This window comes from Alosa alosa, chromosome 20 (genome assembly GCF_017589495.1).
Source record: "Alosa alosa isolate M-15738 ecotype Scorff River chromosome 20, AALO_Geno_1.1, whole genome shotgun sequence".
Classification (NCBI taxonomy): Eukaryota; Metazoa; Chordata; class Actinopteri; order Clupeiformes; family Clupeidae; genus Alosa; species Alosa alosa.
The window spans coordinates 9,788,128-9,805,364 of record NC_063208.1 but is presented as its reverse complement, the minus strand read 5'-3'; the positions used below and the strand labels follow the sequence as shown (position 1 = coordinate 9,805,364).

At 41.0% G+C, this 17,237-nt stretch overlaps 1 protein-coding gene across 2 annotated transcripts in view; it reads left to right on the top strand.

Annotated features, from left to right (window-relative positions):
- Nucleotides 1-1,055: 1,055 nt before the first annotated feature.
- LOC125285536 overlaps nt 1,056-17,237 on the top strand; it is a 42,831-nt gene continuing 26,649 nt past the window's right edge. For both annotated transcript variants that reach the window (XM_048230051.1, XM_048230050.1), the window contains exons 1-5: nt 1,056-1,181; nt 1,440-1,654; nt 2,777-2,868; nt 6,790-6,928; nt 14,102-14,219. In XM_048230051.1, coding sequence (XP_048086008.1) covers nt 1,489-1,654; nt 2,777-2,868; nt 6,790-6,928; nt 14,102-14,219 — 515 coding nt within the window. In that variant the 5' untranslated portion in view covers nt 1,056-1,181; nt 1,440-1,488. The remainder of the gene's footprint in view (nt 1,182-1,439; nt 1,655-2,776; nt 2,869-6,789; nt 6,929-14,101; nt 14,220-17,237) is intronic.

Genomic DNA, 17,237 nt, shown 5'->3' with positions numbered 1-17,237 from the left:
CCTCCGCCTCCTCTAAAATATTATGGAAACAAAAGACCTGTTCATCTCCCTTTTTATCAGAGCTTCCCCTATTCCAAAGACCAGCATCTGCCACTGCAAAGGGTGTATATTTGTGACACAAGTAAAACACTTTTATATTAATTAAATGATAATAATGACACATTCATTTGGTTTTAAAATATTAATTTCTAAAGTGTCGACCATGCAGGGTCAATGCAAACGCTAGGTCAAATTCAAGACTCTTCCTCAGTGGTTCCTTGTTGGTGGAATTAGTTGCCCAGTGCTCCCTATTCCTGTGATAGTTTTGGGTCTTTCAAGAGGGGTCTAAAGGCATATCTGTTCAACATGCACAGTTTATTAAGCGTTTCTTAGGCACTATGGTTTGTAGGCCTATATTATAGTAGCCTATAGGCTATTTATTTATTTTCATTATTGATTGAATTGACGTTGTTTATTATTGCTATTCTCCTTAATGTAGGCCTAGTCTTACCCTTTTTTAAAAAAAACTTAGCCTACTGTTACATTTAACTATTGTGTTGTTGTAATTTCAATTTAGACAAACGCATCTGTAAAATCCTATAACAACTTGACTGCACTCCTTGTGTTTGCGCATCGATAACGTGGTTGCAGGGAGATCATCTATTTTGGTATCTTACCCGGATACATCGAATGCTATTTTTTGATTGGATGTCGTGTGGCTATTTATATTTATGATTTGCTGGTGAGTGGTCAGCCACTTCTGAACCGTTCTGAACCCTGCAAGAAATCATCTCGTATGCCTGCGCCTCGTCCACTAATTAGCCTATGTGGGTAGGCTACCGGCAATGTTTGAGAAGTAGCGGAAAGTGTAAGAACGCTAAGGACAAAATGTAGAAGTGCGTTCCCGCCCACTTCAAGGACTGCATGTGAGACAAGAACACATCTTGTGAAAGAGACGGTCTGTCTTCTTGAACAGACAAGAACGGATGGGTTTGAAGTTGAGATGAGCCAACATGAAGTTGAGAAGTTTCATCCTCAGGGGGCGTGACTATAAGGGTGGGAGCAAACTCATGTGTGACCCTCCCCTCCCCCGTCCTCCGACCTCCGTTCCTTCAGGAAATCCTGAGATGCAACATTCGGTAGCTACCTCAAGGAACCCGCGATCTTTGGCAAACGCTCGTAGACATTTAGAGGATTCAAAGGTATTTTTCCGTCTCTATTTTCGATCACTTTGAACTTTGCATCGTAGCCTATCGTCGTCATGACTTTTTTAATTTCAAGGCAGACTGTGGTGTCGTATGGACACTTGGTGAAAGCAAGCATCTTGAAGTTAACGTTAACGTGGTGTTCCTTGTAGGCTACGACATTGTCTTTTTAAATCTTATCGCTTTGCCACAATTGGTATTTGTGTCATTGTTTTGGTGTGATTAAAGCTAATTTAATTCCTTCCGCCCACGGAGGTGCGAGATATCATAACTTGATGACTTCTGTGGAGAGATTCCCACAGCAATGTCTCCCCTGCCCTCGCCGAACTTCGTGGGAACGGATACAATTCTGGGAACCTGCGGCACTTGCAGGGTTTCTCTGAGCGCCAACGAAACGAACCCGCTGTTGTTACCATGCCTACACTCTATGTGCAATAACTGCATACCTCCACCAGATCAAGGAGTTGCAGGTGAGTTAAGTTAAGTTGGTTGCTGTGTCTGACGTCTGAATCTGTCTTGCATAACTTACATTTATCCTGCAATAATCATTAGAATTTTTGCAACAATAACTTGCCCCAAAAAGTAGCCTAGCCCAGCAGCAGTAAACTGCTCGTTTTTTAGCGTGTGTTGTAGACCTAGAAGTATCTGGCAGGTAAGTGACATCCCTTACACAATAACAACCGATTTGGGACAACAAAATGCAGTTTTATGACGTACAATGTAATGCAAAAACATTTTTATGTCCAAAATGTTGAATCTCTGCAGTAATATTGCATCTCTACAGTAAAATGTAGTTCTAGTGCAATGCTTTTTATTGTCTCAAATATTGCATCTCCTGCATATGAACTGCACATAATACACCATAAAGTGCTGACACTTTGGAGTCTGACACTTTGACATCTGACACACGTAAGTACGTTTTCCAAAGTAATAGATTTGAAATAATGCAGCTATGCTGTGGTCCTGTCCATGTGGTCTGTTGCCATACCTGTCAACATTTAGCTTTCCAAAAACGGGAGATTTTTTTTCGGGAGGGGGTCAGTGTTTATACCGGATCTGTGTTTATACCGGATCTGTGTTTGCATATTTAATACGTTTCATACACGTGTTTCAACACTGCATTTCGGTCGTTGCTTTTACCTTACCATTACCTTACGCATGCCAGTTATGTATCCACCAGCTGCCTGCCTGCAGCCTACTTCCACAACTCCAAAGCTGCTTGCTGTCAGATTTGGTTCCGAGGGCACAAGTTCAGTGTATCAACAACACTCAATAACAGTTTATGTGATGTGTTAATCAATTAACTCAGTTAATCAGTTAAACAATTTCACAACAGCTTTGGGTTGCCAGGTTTTAGCCTATGACAAAACGGTTGAAATTTAAATCGTGTATGTGTAGGGTGTATTTCATACACAATCTGGCAACCTGAATGGATCAATGTTTTTAAAATGAAGTTTGATGGCCATGCAAATTACGGAAGTTTTCCGGGAGAAATAACAAAACGGGAGGGTGCTGGGAGATGACCTTGAAATACGGGAGAAACCCAGGAAAAACGGGAGTGTTGACAGGTATGTCTGTTGCTCTGTCTGCAGTGTGTCCGGTGTGTGGAATGTTGTACTCCCTTCAAAGTGTCACACCCCATCCTCTCTTCTGCAATGTCGCGTCCATATCATCTTCACAGAAAGTAAGTGACACACTCAGTACATTGTATAGTATATTGTACAGCCCTAATTTTACAAGGGATCACGTGTGTAAACAAAACTGAATGGGATGTGATGTATATTGGGCTAGATGGTTCTCAGTCACCCTATAAATATGAAATCTGAAGTCTCTGTGTGTGAGAGAGAGAGAGAGAGAGAGATCAGTTGCAGCTTGGGAGCTCTGTTATGTGTTGACTGCTCTGACGTGTTTGCCGTAAGCAGTATGATAAGTCGTCTGTTTCATGTAGCCTTGGTGGTCAGTGATGACTGTTTTATTATACCCCATAGTTATGGAAGCTGCTTTTAATGCAGTAATGTTCACATTTAGGGTCTTGATTTACCAATCAATTCTATTGTATAAACCACACCATTTTTGAACTATCCCATATTGTCATGACTGTAGTTTTTTGAACAACGCTCGTTATTCTGAGAATCACATACCTATCACACGGCAAAGCCTTCAGATATGTCTCTAGTCGTGTTACCCTACTGAACACTGCTTTTAGTGTGAGAGGAGTGTTCCACCCCTTCTTTACTCGGTGTTGTGTTGTGATGCGACCCCACAGCTGCTCTGGGTCATACACACACACACACACACACACACACACACACACACACACACACACACACACACACTGATGTAGACAGATAGAGAGACACAGACACAGACACACACTCCAACGCAGACAGAGAGAGAGAGAGAGAGACACACAACACACACACACACACATACATACACACAAACACCAACACCAACGCAGACAGAGAGACAGACACACACACACACACACACACACACACACACACACATGCATACACACATACACACACACAGACACACACAGACACACACACACTCTGATGCTCTCTGGCTGCATCCCCAGAGAGAGGCAGGGGGAGGGGTGGCATCCCCAGTAAATGGGTAGCTTTTTGCTGGCACAATCATCATGCCTTTGCTCTTCCTTCCTATCAGCATGTTGGAAAAGAAATACAGAAGCACAACTATGGTTCACTGTTCAGGGAAACACATCCACCTGATCGGCATAAGCATACTGGCAGTTTTATCTATAGGAGGCTTTGGTAAACGTTTCTTGGTAAACTTGTAGTCAGACAGGTAGTTCTGACAAGTTTTTTGGTTTTGCTGTCCTAGCTGGGCATGATGGCCTACACGCTACGGTAAATGGTGGAAAAAGCTGCATGGCAGATAGTCATAGGCTCACAGACGAAAAACATAATTTAGATTAAATCAGTCAGTCAATACATATGAATAGGTCTGCAATGGTTGGTGGTGCCAGTTTTTGGACTAAATGACACGGAAGTGTAATTTCTTTGAAAATGAGTAAACAATGCCATGTGAAAAAAAAAAGATGTGTTTCTCTGGACATCTGAAAGCCAGATGATTGTTGGATGATAAAATCTTGCGTAGTGTTACTTTAAGGTCTGTGAGCTGCCTCCCTTTTTCCTCTAGTGTGCGGCTTATAAGGGTCCTGGTGAAAGCCTACTTACTGCTCCTTCAATGAGTGTCTGTGTGCGTGTGTGATCTGAGTGTGTGTGTTATCTGTGTGTGTGTGTGTGTGTGTGTGTGTGTGTGTGTGTGTGACAGACGTGTGACTGACATGTGACCAGTGTGTGCATGTGCATGTATCTCACTAATGTGGGGTAAATAAGGTAGGGCTGCACGATTATGGCCAAAATGATAATCACGATTATTTTGATCAATATTGAGATCACGATTATTTATCACGATTATTAATTAATTTTAGTGACAAAAATATTTTTTCCCTTAAACATATTGGACTTCCAAATCACCCAAATTCTTCCACTCACATTTACTCCCCAAAATTACTGCAAATATAGATTGACTGCGACTTCCAAACTTCCAGCTTGCTACTTTGTTAATATTTGGGGAAACGTTAACGGCAACACAGTAATTACAAAGTATTAAGAAATACTGTTAATTTGATGCTTTTTAATTAATTTATAAATGGTGCACTGTCAATTTAAGACACTTTGCCAGATCCACTCAAATAGCCTATGGCTAGTGCTGTGCCCACTCAGTTTGTAAATGGTCAGTAATGGGAACTGTTGCCATAGAGCTGGTAAGTCCCGCCCATCCGCTAAACCCCCAGTGGACCTCTAGATTGAAAAATCGTCAATGCAAGTGAATGTGAGAAAATAATTATTTTCTGGTCCCGTTTGAATTGTGCCATGAATGTGAACATATGTTGTCTGTGAATTTTAATATAATTTTTCATGTTACGAAGTTTGACAGTATATTATATGATTCTTCGCTATCAGTTGTGGAAAAGACATAACGAGAAAGACTACATGTCGCCTGTGACGTGAGCTAGCTCTAATTGCTAACATTAACTGAGATGCTAGTTTTTGTAACGGCAGGAATAAACACACATGGTAACAAAAATATTCGATATGTCTAGCTTCACTCAACACATTAACACTATGATACAGTGTGATTGTAAAGTTGTATGGTTCACTGTGTTCAAAGTCGATCTTAATAACCCTCTACATCTCGACCAACTGATGGTTGTTATGGGAAACTAGTTAGCTGTCGTCGGAAAGTTGTAGTCCACAAAGTGCTCTCACACAAAGTTTAACCGCATCAAACTTCTACCCGCTCAATTGTAGCAATCTTTACACTAAAAATTTATATTAAAAATTCACAGACAACATATGTTCACATTCATGGCAAAATTCAAACGGGACCAGAAAATAATTATTTTCTCACATTCACTTGCATTAACGATTTTTCAATCTAGAAGTCCAGCAGGAATAGCGGAAAGGGCGGGACTTACCAGCTCTATTGCGTGTGCACGCTCAAATGCGTTCCCAATAAAATGGAGTAGCATAACGTAGTTAGATCTGCTGCAATGGAAATACTATGTATCTCGATGTAACAAGCTGTTTTGATATTGACATTGTAAACGTTCTTTAGGAAGAGTGTAAAGCAGTTTGCAGTAGCCTGAAGTTAATCACAACGTCGTCTATCGCTGGGAAAAAAATAGCTAGCTATGATAACCTAATTATATGCTTGGCAGGCTGGATTAAAGTGTGGCGGGCCGGATCTATGATAAACTAATAAATGCTCGGCGGGCCGGATTAAAGTGCGTGGCGGGCCGCAGTTTGGACACCCCTGGTTTAGTCATTCGTTGATATGTAAAACACTGATGTGTAGGCTACAATTTCATTATTGTTCACTCGTTTTGAGTAGGCTGTGTCTTGAAACGCATATGCATTGTAGGTTGCACATGTAGCTTATAAAATACATGAATATAATTCACGGATCCCGTCGTTAGCTCAACTCTTATTATAGGCTATATCGGAGGAAGCAAACAAGGACTAAAAGTTAACGTGATAAAAAGGCATGTGTGGTTTGATGTGATGTGTTTCACGGTATGAGTTGAGAGCCCTGCTTTGCTTACGTTTTTGGTTAACTCCACTTGCCTGAAATCCGAAATATTTTCGAACAACGGATGATCCGTTTCGAGGGACAAGCTCTTGGCCTGCTGTGCCACACATTTGATTTTTGATCGTCGTTTTTTTGTATAGTCTAACTAGCCTACTAATAGTTAACATAATGCTACTAGTCCACAGTGCATCCAAACTGAGCATTGCATCAGGCTGAGCAGTGCAGGGAACAGTTGTCATTGGTAGGCTGCATGCAGGCACATTGTTTTGTAGCGGAGTGTTCTATAGGTTGCCAGGTTGGTTCAATGGGTAGAGCACGCATTTTTAATATCGCTCGATCACGCAAATTTGATCGTGGGAAGCCAAAATCGTGATCGTGATTAAAATTCGATTAATTGTGCAACCCTAAAATGAGGGCTCTCCTATTTACTGCTATTGTGTGTTTGTGTGTGTGTATATGTGTGTTCCCCTCCCTCCAGTGTGGGGGATGTGAGAGTGCTGCCGTTGAGGGCTGGTGTGTCGAGTGTGGGGAGGCGCTGTGTGTGGAGTGTGTGTCGGCGCACAGGAGGGTACGGATGACCCGAGACCACACCATAAAGACCCAGATGACCTCCTCAGGTAAACCACACACACACACACACACACACACACACACATTTTAATGCTTTTATTTGGACCTTAACACGGGGGAAGATTCACAAAACCAAACATTGAAGGAAGTAAGTTACACACTTAGGCAGGTCTGATCAAACACAGAATGGATTGCGCTATTTTCATTCTGAACTGCATGATTATGCAGGGCTTAAATTTCACTGCGGGATTGCGGGTATTGCCTTACGCAAATAGGCTACGCAACCATGGCAAACTTTTACATCTGGAAAGAGCTCCTTGGTAACTATCCTGCTAGTTCAGGTCATGTCAACACTTGATCCCAGAAAGATTGTCTTCGACATGTTAGTTTTTTGAACATTTATTGTATCTAATGACATAGAAAACATAATGATTTGCATCCACATACCGCACTATGCACAACTTCTATTCACTAGCGACTAGCCTAAAACCGTCAGGCTGAAGGGAGGCTAATTACTCTCACATATTTCTTAAAGTGACAGGCACTCAATTACACCTACTCATCAGCAATGTGCACTCAATTAGACCTACACACCACATTAAAGATATGCCTAAGTATAAGTTAAACGTCAATATGAGGCATTAAAATTACTAAATATGTTTAGCTACTAGTAATTACTAGTAAAATGCTATACTTTAAAAAATGCATTAATAAATAAATACACTCTATATGAATTTAAAAATATATGAAATAGAAACATATCACATAAGCCATCATTTTCAGTGTGTGTTTGTGTGTGTGTGGAGAGAGTCAAGCACAATCTAGGAGGTCCACTGTTGTGAATGATCCCACTACAGTATATTACTGATTACGTCAGGGTGGTGGGGGCCCCAAAATCAAACACTTTTTTTTAAAAGTATCGAAGAAGTATCGAAATCGCAATTCTTGACTTGGTATCAGAATCGACCCCCAAAAAATTGTGTAAAAATCCCTACATGAATAACCTAAGGGGGGAATTCCCCCCCATTTTGAAAAATTAATTTTAAGCCCTGATTATGGGTAAACATGGCATAGTCGCTTCCAGATGGATAAACTACCTATTATTGCAGAAATGGAGCAGTATTTTGCAAGATTTTTTGGAATTGGCTTGCTTAGTCCACACAGTTGCATTCCGCGTAAGACAAGTTTGTGCACATGCCCAAGACTCCCAAAAACAAGAATGATGATTTTGCAATGAAACCCCATATTTGTGATGTCAGCAAGTGGCTGATATTTCAGCAGCTTGGAGTTAAAACAAGTGTCCATGTACAAATCAAAAAAACATCCTATTTCAACAATAGTCACATTCTTACTATTGTAATCTATAATGGTGATATCTGGGGAATTTGGAATATTACAGAAAGTGATTTTGTTGGTGTTTTCGTCATTGAACCAGTCCATTTGTACAGTGTGGTGCTTGTATATTTTTGTCGTTCCCTCCTGTACTTTTTTGATTCTTTGTGACACTAAGTCCATCAGTCTATCATGCCTTGCTATGTAAAGTCCTTTATAAAAACTGCATCCATTCAGGACATGTGCAGTGGTCTTATTAGCATAGTTAGCGGAGTGAAGAATGCAGTCTCGTTTGTAGTTGGATGGGTACCACATAGCCAGGTTTGATCTTGTTGGGAGGACTTGAAGGCGCGATTTGATGGTAAACGTGAGAATATCTTTGCCAAGAGTGGGGTTTGAAAATATGGTGCGGAGCAGGGAGTGATTCTGGGAGGGAGGGAGAGAGAGAGAGGGAGAGAGGGAGGGAGAGAACCTATATGCATTTTGCGTAGCAACCACGCATTTTCACATTAAAATACACCGCTACGATTTTTTACTTGAAACTACGCAAAACAAGCAGACATCCAGCTTTTCTGAAAAGCTCCTTGAGCATGTGAATCTCCCGCTAATATATTTCATGCGAGGATAAGATACAGAGAGAAAGTGACAAATGAGAATGACAGGCAAAGCATAGTGGCCTCTCTTTGTTATTTTTTCTTCAGCCAACGGTTGGTTACTGTAAATGAAAGACTTGATGAGGTGTGAAGTGTTCACTTAGAAATTCGCGTTCCCGTACCTGCTGTTTTGCTCTGAAACAAAAAATGTTCCACGAAGTGCGTTTGTAAACTCACCTAGGCCTAATAGTTTGACTATGTCTTGTAAAGTTATTACTTGTTCACGAGTTGTTTCAGTTAGCATATTTCCAATGTGTCGATGATGGTTAGTTTTCATAACTAAGGCGCTAATGGCGCGCAGACCTTTCCAAGGCAAAATGCAGCCATTAACAATGAGTCTGAAAGTGGACCAAGGCGAAATATTTTGTTTGAGGTGCTCATTAATGAGTGTTCAATTAGTTTTTTTTCTGTGGAGCATATGGATCCTTCTTCTTGATTATTAGCATGAAAACAAGTGAGAACAAATAATAGGCTTACAGATGGAGATCGCGCACCTATCACTGTTGTTGGGATAATGTAGGCCTGATCAGAGCCATATAATCATTGCAGCCTCACAGATGGCAGAAAGACACTGCGATCTGAAAGAAACTTGAGTGCACATGCAAGTGAAATTCTTTAAAAGCCCTCAGTAGTGTGTCAGCATCATTAGTCAGCAGGTGATAATTGAACAAATGATTTTTTTTTTTATATATAAATAAACAAAACATGTAGGTTATTGTGAGTAAAGGGATAGACTACACACTGACAACAGCAGATGTATATAAGCCTCTATCTACTGTAGCCTACATCCAGGTGAATTAGATATGTTGGCATAACATGGGCGATAGATGTATTTCTTTACAAAATAAATCTTTAATAATAATGGATTGAAAAGAGGTATAATACCAGGCATGATTAAATAGGGCCCACATAAAAGAAAAGGGACAACATACCCACATCAGTGCCTATCAAGTAGTTTTCATTGGACAATATTATTAGGCTCTAAAACAGATTTTTAACATTAGAGCTACTCCTAAAAGATTCAGTTTGCACTTTCAGGAACACATTAAATCCCATTTAGATAGATATTCAACATTAAAGATGGGTCGCTATCCAAAACGTGTCTTGCAAGTATGGCTGTGTGTGTGGGTTGGTGCTATTCAAAAAAATTCTTCAAGGTTGGCAAGTCTGCAAATGGTAGAAGCGCCAGTTTTCCCTGCACCCTGAGACTTGTCCAGTGTTGTGCGCTATGTGAGCTCTTCATTTTGAGAATTTCTGCCCTCTCACCTGTTGTTGACATCTCGAACTGTGTCGCTTACTGTGTAGGTTGCGCGCGTGTAAATGAGTGGATCGGTAATGATGTCATCCAGTTCAACTGTTCCGCTGTCCGGTCTGGCCCACTTCAGGTGTATTCCAATCCGATGACAGAGTTCCGACCTCACACCGAATCCAGCTGCTTTGATGTCCAGTTTGCCATTGTCCTTCAACTTAAAACCAAGGAACTGTGCATCATCCTCCTTAGCGGGCGGGACTTTCCGCCTCTGTAGATGTTGGATAAGAGACGCACGAGCCATCTGTTTCACCGCTGGATCACTGTTATTCAACATGTTAAGCAGGTGGCTGGTTCTAGTGGCAGTTAGGGATGCCTAGACCTCCATCCTTCCTGGGCTGAAAGATAATGTCTCATGTTGAGTGCGTGTTCAGCCCAAGCCACTTCCTTACCAGTCCCACCGTTTTATTGTTTAGTTCTGTCAGTATGTTTTGTTGAATACGGATATTTGCAAATAAATGCTGAATTTTAGCCAGGGCTATTTCTCTTATAGCATGAATTTTCAAAATGATGGGTAAGGGGCAGGAGTCGATGAGGTCCAGTCTGTTGCAGTAGTCGCTGGTGAGCTCTTTGATTTGCTCTTCCCAGTTACCTTCTATATTGAATTTATGGCCGAGGTATGTGTACGTTTCACGGCGTGAATAAACACGTATTGATTGCTGTAGTAATGTAAATGTAGGCGGTTTGTCTGTTTTTGAGGAGTACCAGCGGTTTCCTCCGCTGCGTCTTTCATAAGAAAGACGGCACATTTCGCCTGCTTCACCTCCAATTTTGACCACTGCATGAATGGTTAAGCATCTCATGAATTACGCACTCATCTCTGGACGCAATTTGCACATCATCTGCGTAACCTTGGACAGGAAGTGGTGATCACACTCCTTCAGGCGCGCACTGCTCTAACCACTTCAGCCAGTTGTCGATGGCCAGTATAAAGTTTACCGCACTCCAAGGACACCCTGTCTTAATGCCAATTTCTAGCAGGATCGGATCTGTTACAGTACTGTTGCAAATGACTTGGATGAATGATGTTTTATACAGTATACAGCTTCAATTATGTTCATGTAGATTTGCGGAAGATGTATCTCTTTCAGCACGTGCAGCATGACACTATGCTGTAGAGTACTGAAAGCATCACGAAAGTCCAGGAAAACAACATAAAACCTGCTTGAGTCATGCTTAAAATCATCAATTCCGGTCTTTAGGCAGAAGACATGTTCGTTCATCCCCTGGTGACTGACGTAGGCCTTTTGACTGGTGGAGAGTATTTCATTTTATGTGAGCCAAGGTAGAATGTGGGCAAGTATGCATTTCATAAAGACCTTATAAATTGTTGGCAACAATGAGATGTTGGGTCATCGGGGATGTTCTTTCTTGGGGATTCTATAAATTTGCGCGCCATTCCAGGACTCAGGAACTCGGCCATTTAATAGGCATGTATTAAAGATTTGCGTGAGCAATGGGCACAACATTTGCTTTGTGGCTTTTAAAGTATCGTAAGTTACTCCATTTGAGCCACTCGCTTTATTATTCGGCAGGGAAGTGATTACATTCTCTACCTCAGTGGCAGTGAATCGTTTGTGGATCGCAGCCTGCGGGGTTGAGAGGCCAAGGTACTCTTTGTAATGAGATCCACATTGCTTACAGCTGGGGGTGGGTTTGGGTATGTGCTATTGTTAAGGATGATGTCAAACACACACACACACACACACACACACATGGGTCAATGACATGTCATGCAGATTTCTGTGTCCGAGTCCATTACTTTAGTTTAGAACAATTTTAAATGATTCAGATCAACCATCATTTTATTCTATAAAACCTGTATAATTTGAACTTGAATTTTCTATTTACCATAAATAAGGTATATTTTTTATATATATATATATATATATATATATATATATATATATATATATATATATATAAATAAAAACATAATTATATATACCAGGGGTGACCAAACTGCAGCCCGCCACGCACTTTAATCTGGACCGGATCTATGATAAATTTATATCATAGATCCGGATTGCTGCTAAAAAGGTGCGGTCTACAATCATTGTGGAGACATGGAGAGGCTTGGTAGATATTATAAGAACCATTTTGAGAGTTGTGGATGCAAATAAAGATGTTTCTATTGATTATTTAAAAAGGGGAATGAATAATTTTGGACACGCCATTTTTCATGAAAATGTTAGATAAAAACTCATTTCAGACAGAACAAACTCATTTTCAGACAGAACAAACATATTGGTCAAGAGAAACTCAACAGTAAATCTATATTTGCCAGGGGTATGAATAATTTTTTTTTTTTTTCTGTAAATATTTGTTTTGTCATCTCAAACCCTCAAATTGTCTGGTGGCGCAACCGGCCGAGCAAATAAACACTATGTGAAACGTATTTAATATAGAATTTAAAAGGTAAGGAAAACCAAAAATAAATATGGGTGCATAACTTTATTCATTAGCGCTTAAATTGTTTAGAGCATTTTGCATATATGAAATGTCATAGAATGTTTATTTTGAATTGAAGAAGGAGAAGAGTAAACAGGTATTACCTCATCAAGATGATCCAAAGTGACCGTTACTGAGAGCAGGCTTGGAATTTCCTAATTTTAGGGGCAAGGCATCTTGGCCTTCAGTTGGGCATATTAATGGCATGGGGCACAAAGGCCACACGTCAGGGCACCAAGGCCAAAGTTAAGTATACAGTGGAAGGCTACATAACAATGATCAAAGTTGTATTTAGCCTATTCACAGCAGTAGACCTGCATCACTGTATGAAACATTACAAAAACATGAAACAAGACATATTAAGTAAACTGTAATTCATCTGATTTTAATATTTACAGATACAGTATCTAGGCTATAGTTTATAACATTTATTTTCTATTTGGCCTGTTATGAAATCATGTATTGGAACAATTTAATCACAGCTCAGCTTTGAGAAACTCAAATAGCCTAGATGCACGCTTTGCATTTTGTGATCATTAGGATTGCTTTGACTCTTACTCTTGGTCAGCTGTATATCCTCTGATTTTAATATTTACTGATTTTAATATTTACTGATATCTAGGCGATATTTGTAACATTTATTTTGTATTTGGCTATGAAATCATATAAAGCTCAAATTTGGAGATGCATGTCGAAATTTGCTGCGAATTCAAAACCGGATTACTCTGGAATGGCTAACTGTACAGGGGACTGCTTTACACCTTTGTGTTTGGTAAGGTCTGCTGTTTATTCTGATATGTTTATCATGTGTTGAACAAAGGGCTTTTGGTTGTGCCATCTGGCATTTTTTGGATGGTGAAATTGCAAATACAGTCTAAAAATGTATTAAAACCCCTGTAAAGGTTGCACAGCCTCTAAGACTTGTTTAAACACAGTCTTCTAACTTCAACAAATCCGTTCTGTCCATGTTTTTTACAACTATTGGTGTCACAACACTCTCATGCAGACATGCACACACATGCAGCCTTAGTGTCACAACAGTTGTTATCTGTGTCAGGAGGATGTGAATGGGCAACTTTGTTACCAATTTGTCCTTGACATAATCATACATTCCTGTTCTCATGTGTGTCTATGCATACTGTGCATTGATTTTCCTATTATCCTATATATTATTCCTAATATCAGTAAGACTTCTCTCAATATTAAAAATTTGTTCTTTGGTCCATGTGACTGCAAACGATCAGCCACCTAGTTGATAGTCTACATTTTGGCACAGCTTAAAAGGCTCAGGTTGATGGTCTGAGGGGCCTAGCAGGAATAAAGTGGCTTGTTATCAACAGCGGACCTTCAGCTTGGACTTTGTGCCATATTAAGGAGGAAGCCTTGCATTTATCTCCGGTCAGGGGAGTGTGTGTGTGTGTGTGTGTGTGTGTGTGTGTGTGTGTGTGTTGAGATTGACTTCTGTTTTGCCACAGGTTTTGCCAGGAAGACTTACTGCCCCATCCATAAGGACGAGCCTTACAAGCTCTACTGCATCACCTGTGGTCAGCTCACCTGCAGGGACTGCCAGCTCACACTGCACAGGAACCACAGGTAAGACCTGGTTTATCCCCAGATTACCCCACAACCCCCATACACACACGGCCACATATTGCCCCCACTTGCCCCATACACCATTTGCACAGTACTACAAAATACCGTAAAACTCCAAATAATAGCCCGGGCTTTTATTTTCCCAAATCGACAAACTGCACCGGCTAGTATTAGAGACAGGCGTCTATATGAGACAGGCCTTTAATTCCCTTTACACAAAACTTTTCCTCTGCAAAGATGGAAAATATTATCGAATTAATTATTTCAAACACACTGAATGTCTACCTATATGACTAGGTTATCTGATGACAATTACGGATCATCATTCATTTAGTGTTGAGATGTTGTTCATTGAGTGAGATACAGTAAGATCCAAATAGCAGGGATAGCCAGAACAGATGAACCACGTTTTAATTAAAGGTAATCTACAAAGAGATCGTATCACACTGAAAGCTCATATTTTGTCACTAGGGTCATTCCATGTGAAAACAGCCAATATCGGGGTATCATGTACATAACACCTCAGATTTTGCTGAAAAGCGGTGAATATATGCCTTATGTAACCAAACAAAGGAATCTGAAGTTTCAGGTCAATATCTCAAACGGTTTGCCTGTGGCGTCCATTTGAATTTCGGGTGCCACGGCACGGGTTGACACATTGGAATTTCACATTTCATCTTTTGCCATTTTTGGAAGCCCATAACGTCTGTTCGAATAGAGGTAGAGGGCTGGAAACTGGTGTGGTAGTTCATTGTAGCCTGTACTACACAATTCTGGAGGCAGAATCAACATTCCTTACTGTTTGGGTGAGAGGTGGGTCACCAAAATCCTAAAAAATGTTGATGGCATGTGTGAATTTTCACTTTTTGGGTGGCCCTAGCACCACAATTAATGATCATATTTATTCTAAACAGGATTATTTGTTTTATGTGGGAACTTTGCTCTTGCCAAAATGAATTTGAAGGGTATGGTACCACTGATGGGGGTCCAAAAACCCTCTCCGGCAGAGGTGACTCTTTTGGAACCCCATATTTGGACTCCAAAATGACCATGTGGGCACTTGATGATCCTAATGGGATTTATACCAGATAAAGACACATATTTGTTCTTTCTTTTAATGAAATAAAAATGTTGACTATGAAGCTCCATAATATGAATTTTATTCTTCATAATGCACCATTTTGGACATTGTTTCCAGAAGTCTGGAATGCCCTCCACCCAGCCCTCACCCACCTGGAAAAAAGAGACTCATATGTGAGATTGCTGTTTATAGACTTCAGTTCTGCATTCAACACCATAATACCACAACAACTCATCTGCAAACTTGACAAACTGGGACTCAGTACCTACCTCTGCAACTGGCTACTGGACTTCCTCTGTCAGAGGCCCCAAGTAGTACGTGTTGGCAACAATACCTCAAGCAGCATCACACTGAGCACAGGGGCCCCCAAGGCTGCGTGCTCAGTCCGCTGCTCTTCACCCTGCTGGCGATGACTGCACTGCAACCTACAGCAACAATCACATAGTGAAATTTGCTGACGACACAACTCTGGTGGGTCTCATCACCAAGGGCGGCGAGACTCAATACAGGTTGGAGGTCGACCATCTGACCACGTGGTGCAGGGACAACAACCTCCTGCTGAACGTCCAGCAAGACCAAAGAGATTGTTGTTGACTTCCGGAGAGGTCACACCCAACACCTGCCACTGACCATCGACGGTGCTGTGGTGGAGAGAGCGAGCAGCACCAAATTCCTGGGGTGCACATCAGTGAAGACCTCTCCTGGACCACCAACACTGCATCACTGGCGAAGAGCTCAGCGCCGCCTGTACTTCCTCCTAGGAAACTCAGGCGAGCAAGTGCTCCACCAGCCATCATGACCACATTCTACCGAGGCACCATTGAGAGCATCCTCTCCAGCTGTATCGCTGTGTGGGGCGGAAGCTGCACTGAATACAACAGGAAAGCCCTGCAGCGCATAGTGAACACAGCTGGAAGGATCATTGGTGCTTCACTCCCCTCCCTGAAGGACATCTACACCACCCACCTCACCCATAGAAGGCTGACCAAAATTGTGAGTGATGCAAGTCACCCCGCTCACAATCTGTTTGATCTACTGCCCTCTGGGAAGAGGTACAGAAGCCTGCGCTCCCGCACTACCAGACTCACCAACAGCTTCATACACCAAGCTGTAAGGATGCTGAACTCTCTCCCTCCTCTCCCCCCCTCCACCCTCAGCTACATAACATCCTGGACATTGGACCCAAAAATGGCCGCCTGCACTACTCCACTTGCACACTTGTACACTTTACAACTGGTGTTGTTGTCCTGAAACACAACACTTCTGCTGCTCTTACATAACTTGCACCACTATGCCACTTTCTTCTTACTTAGGTCAAACAGAACTACCCAAGCCTTTTATTGGCCTGAATTTGCACTAGTATTTTTATTGACTGTCTATGCACAATTTCAACCACATTTTGCTGCTCTTATTTTTTCATTATTATATGTGCCCTCTTATTTACTTATTTACTTACTTTTTTGTTTACTTGAATGTTATGTTTGTCTGTGGACCTAAATTGGTAAAATATGTCTTGTCTTCACCGTGGGATAGTGAGAAACGTAATTTCGATCTCTTTGTATGTCTGGAACATGTGAAGAAATTGACAATAAAGCTGACTTTGACTTTGACTTTGACTTTAGATCAGGTAGAATTTCTTGATGATAAAGCATGAAAATAGTGGAAATAACTTAGTATTATGCTCAGTGATGGCAAACAATTAAATACTGAGACTGTCACGGATTAATCCGTGACAGTCTCAGTATTTACACAAACAATGTCCAAAATGGTGCATTATGAAGAATAAAATTCATATTTTGGAGCTTCATAGTCAAAATTTTTATTTCATTAAAAGAAAGAACAAATATGTATCTTTATCTGGTATAAATCCCATTAGGATCATCAAGTGCCCACATGGTCATTTTGGGGTCCAAATATGGGGATCCAAGAGTCACCTC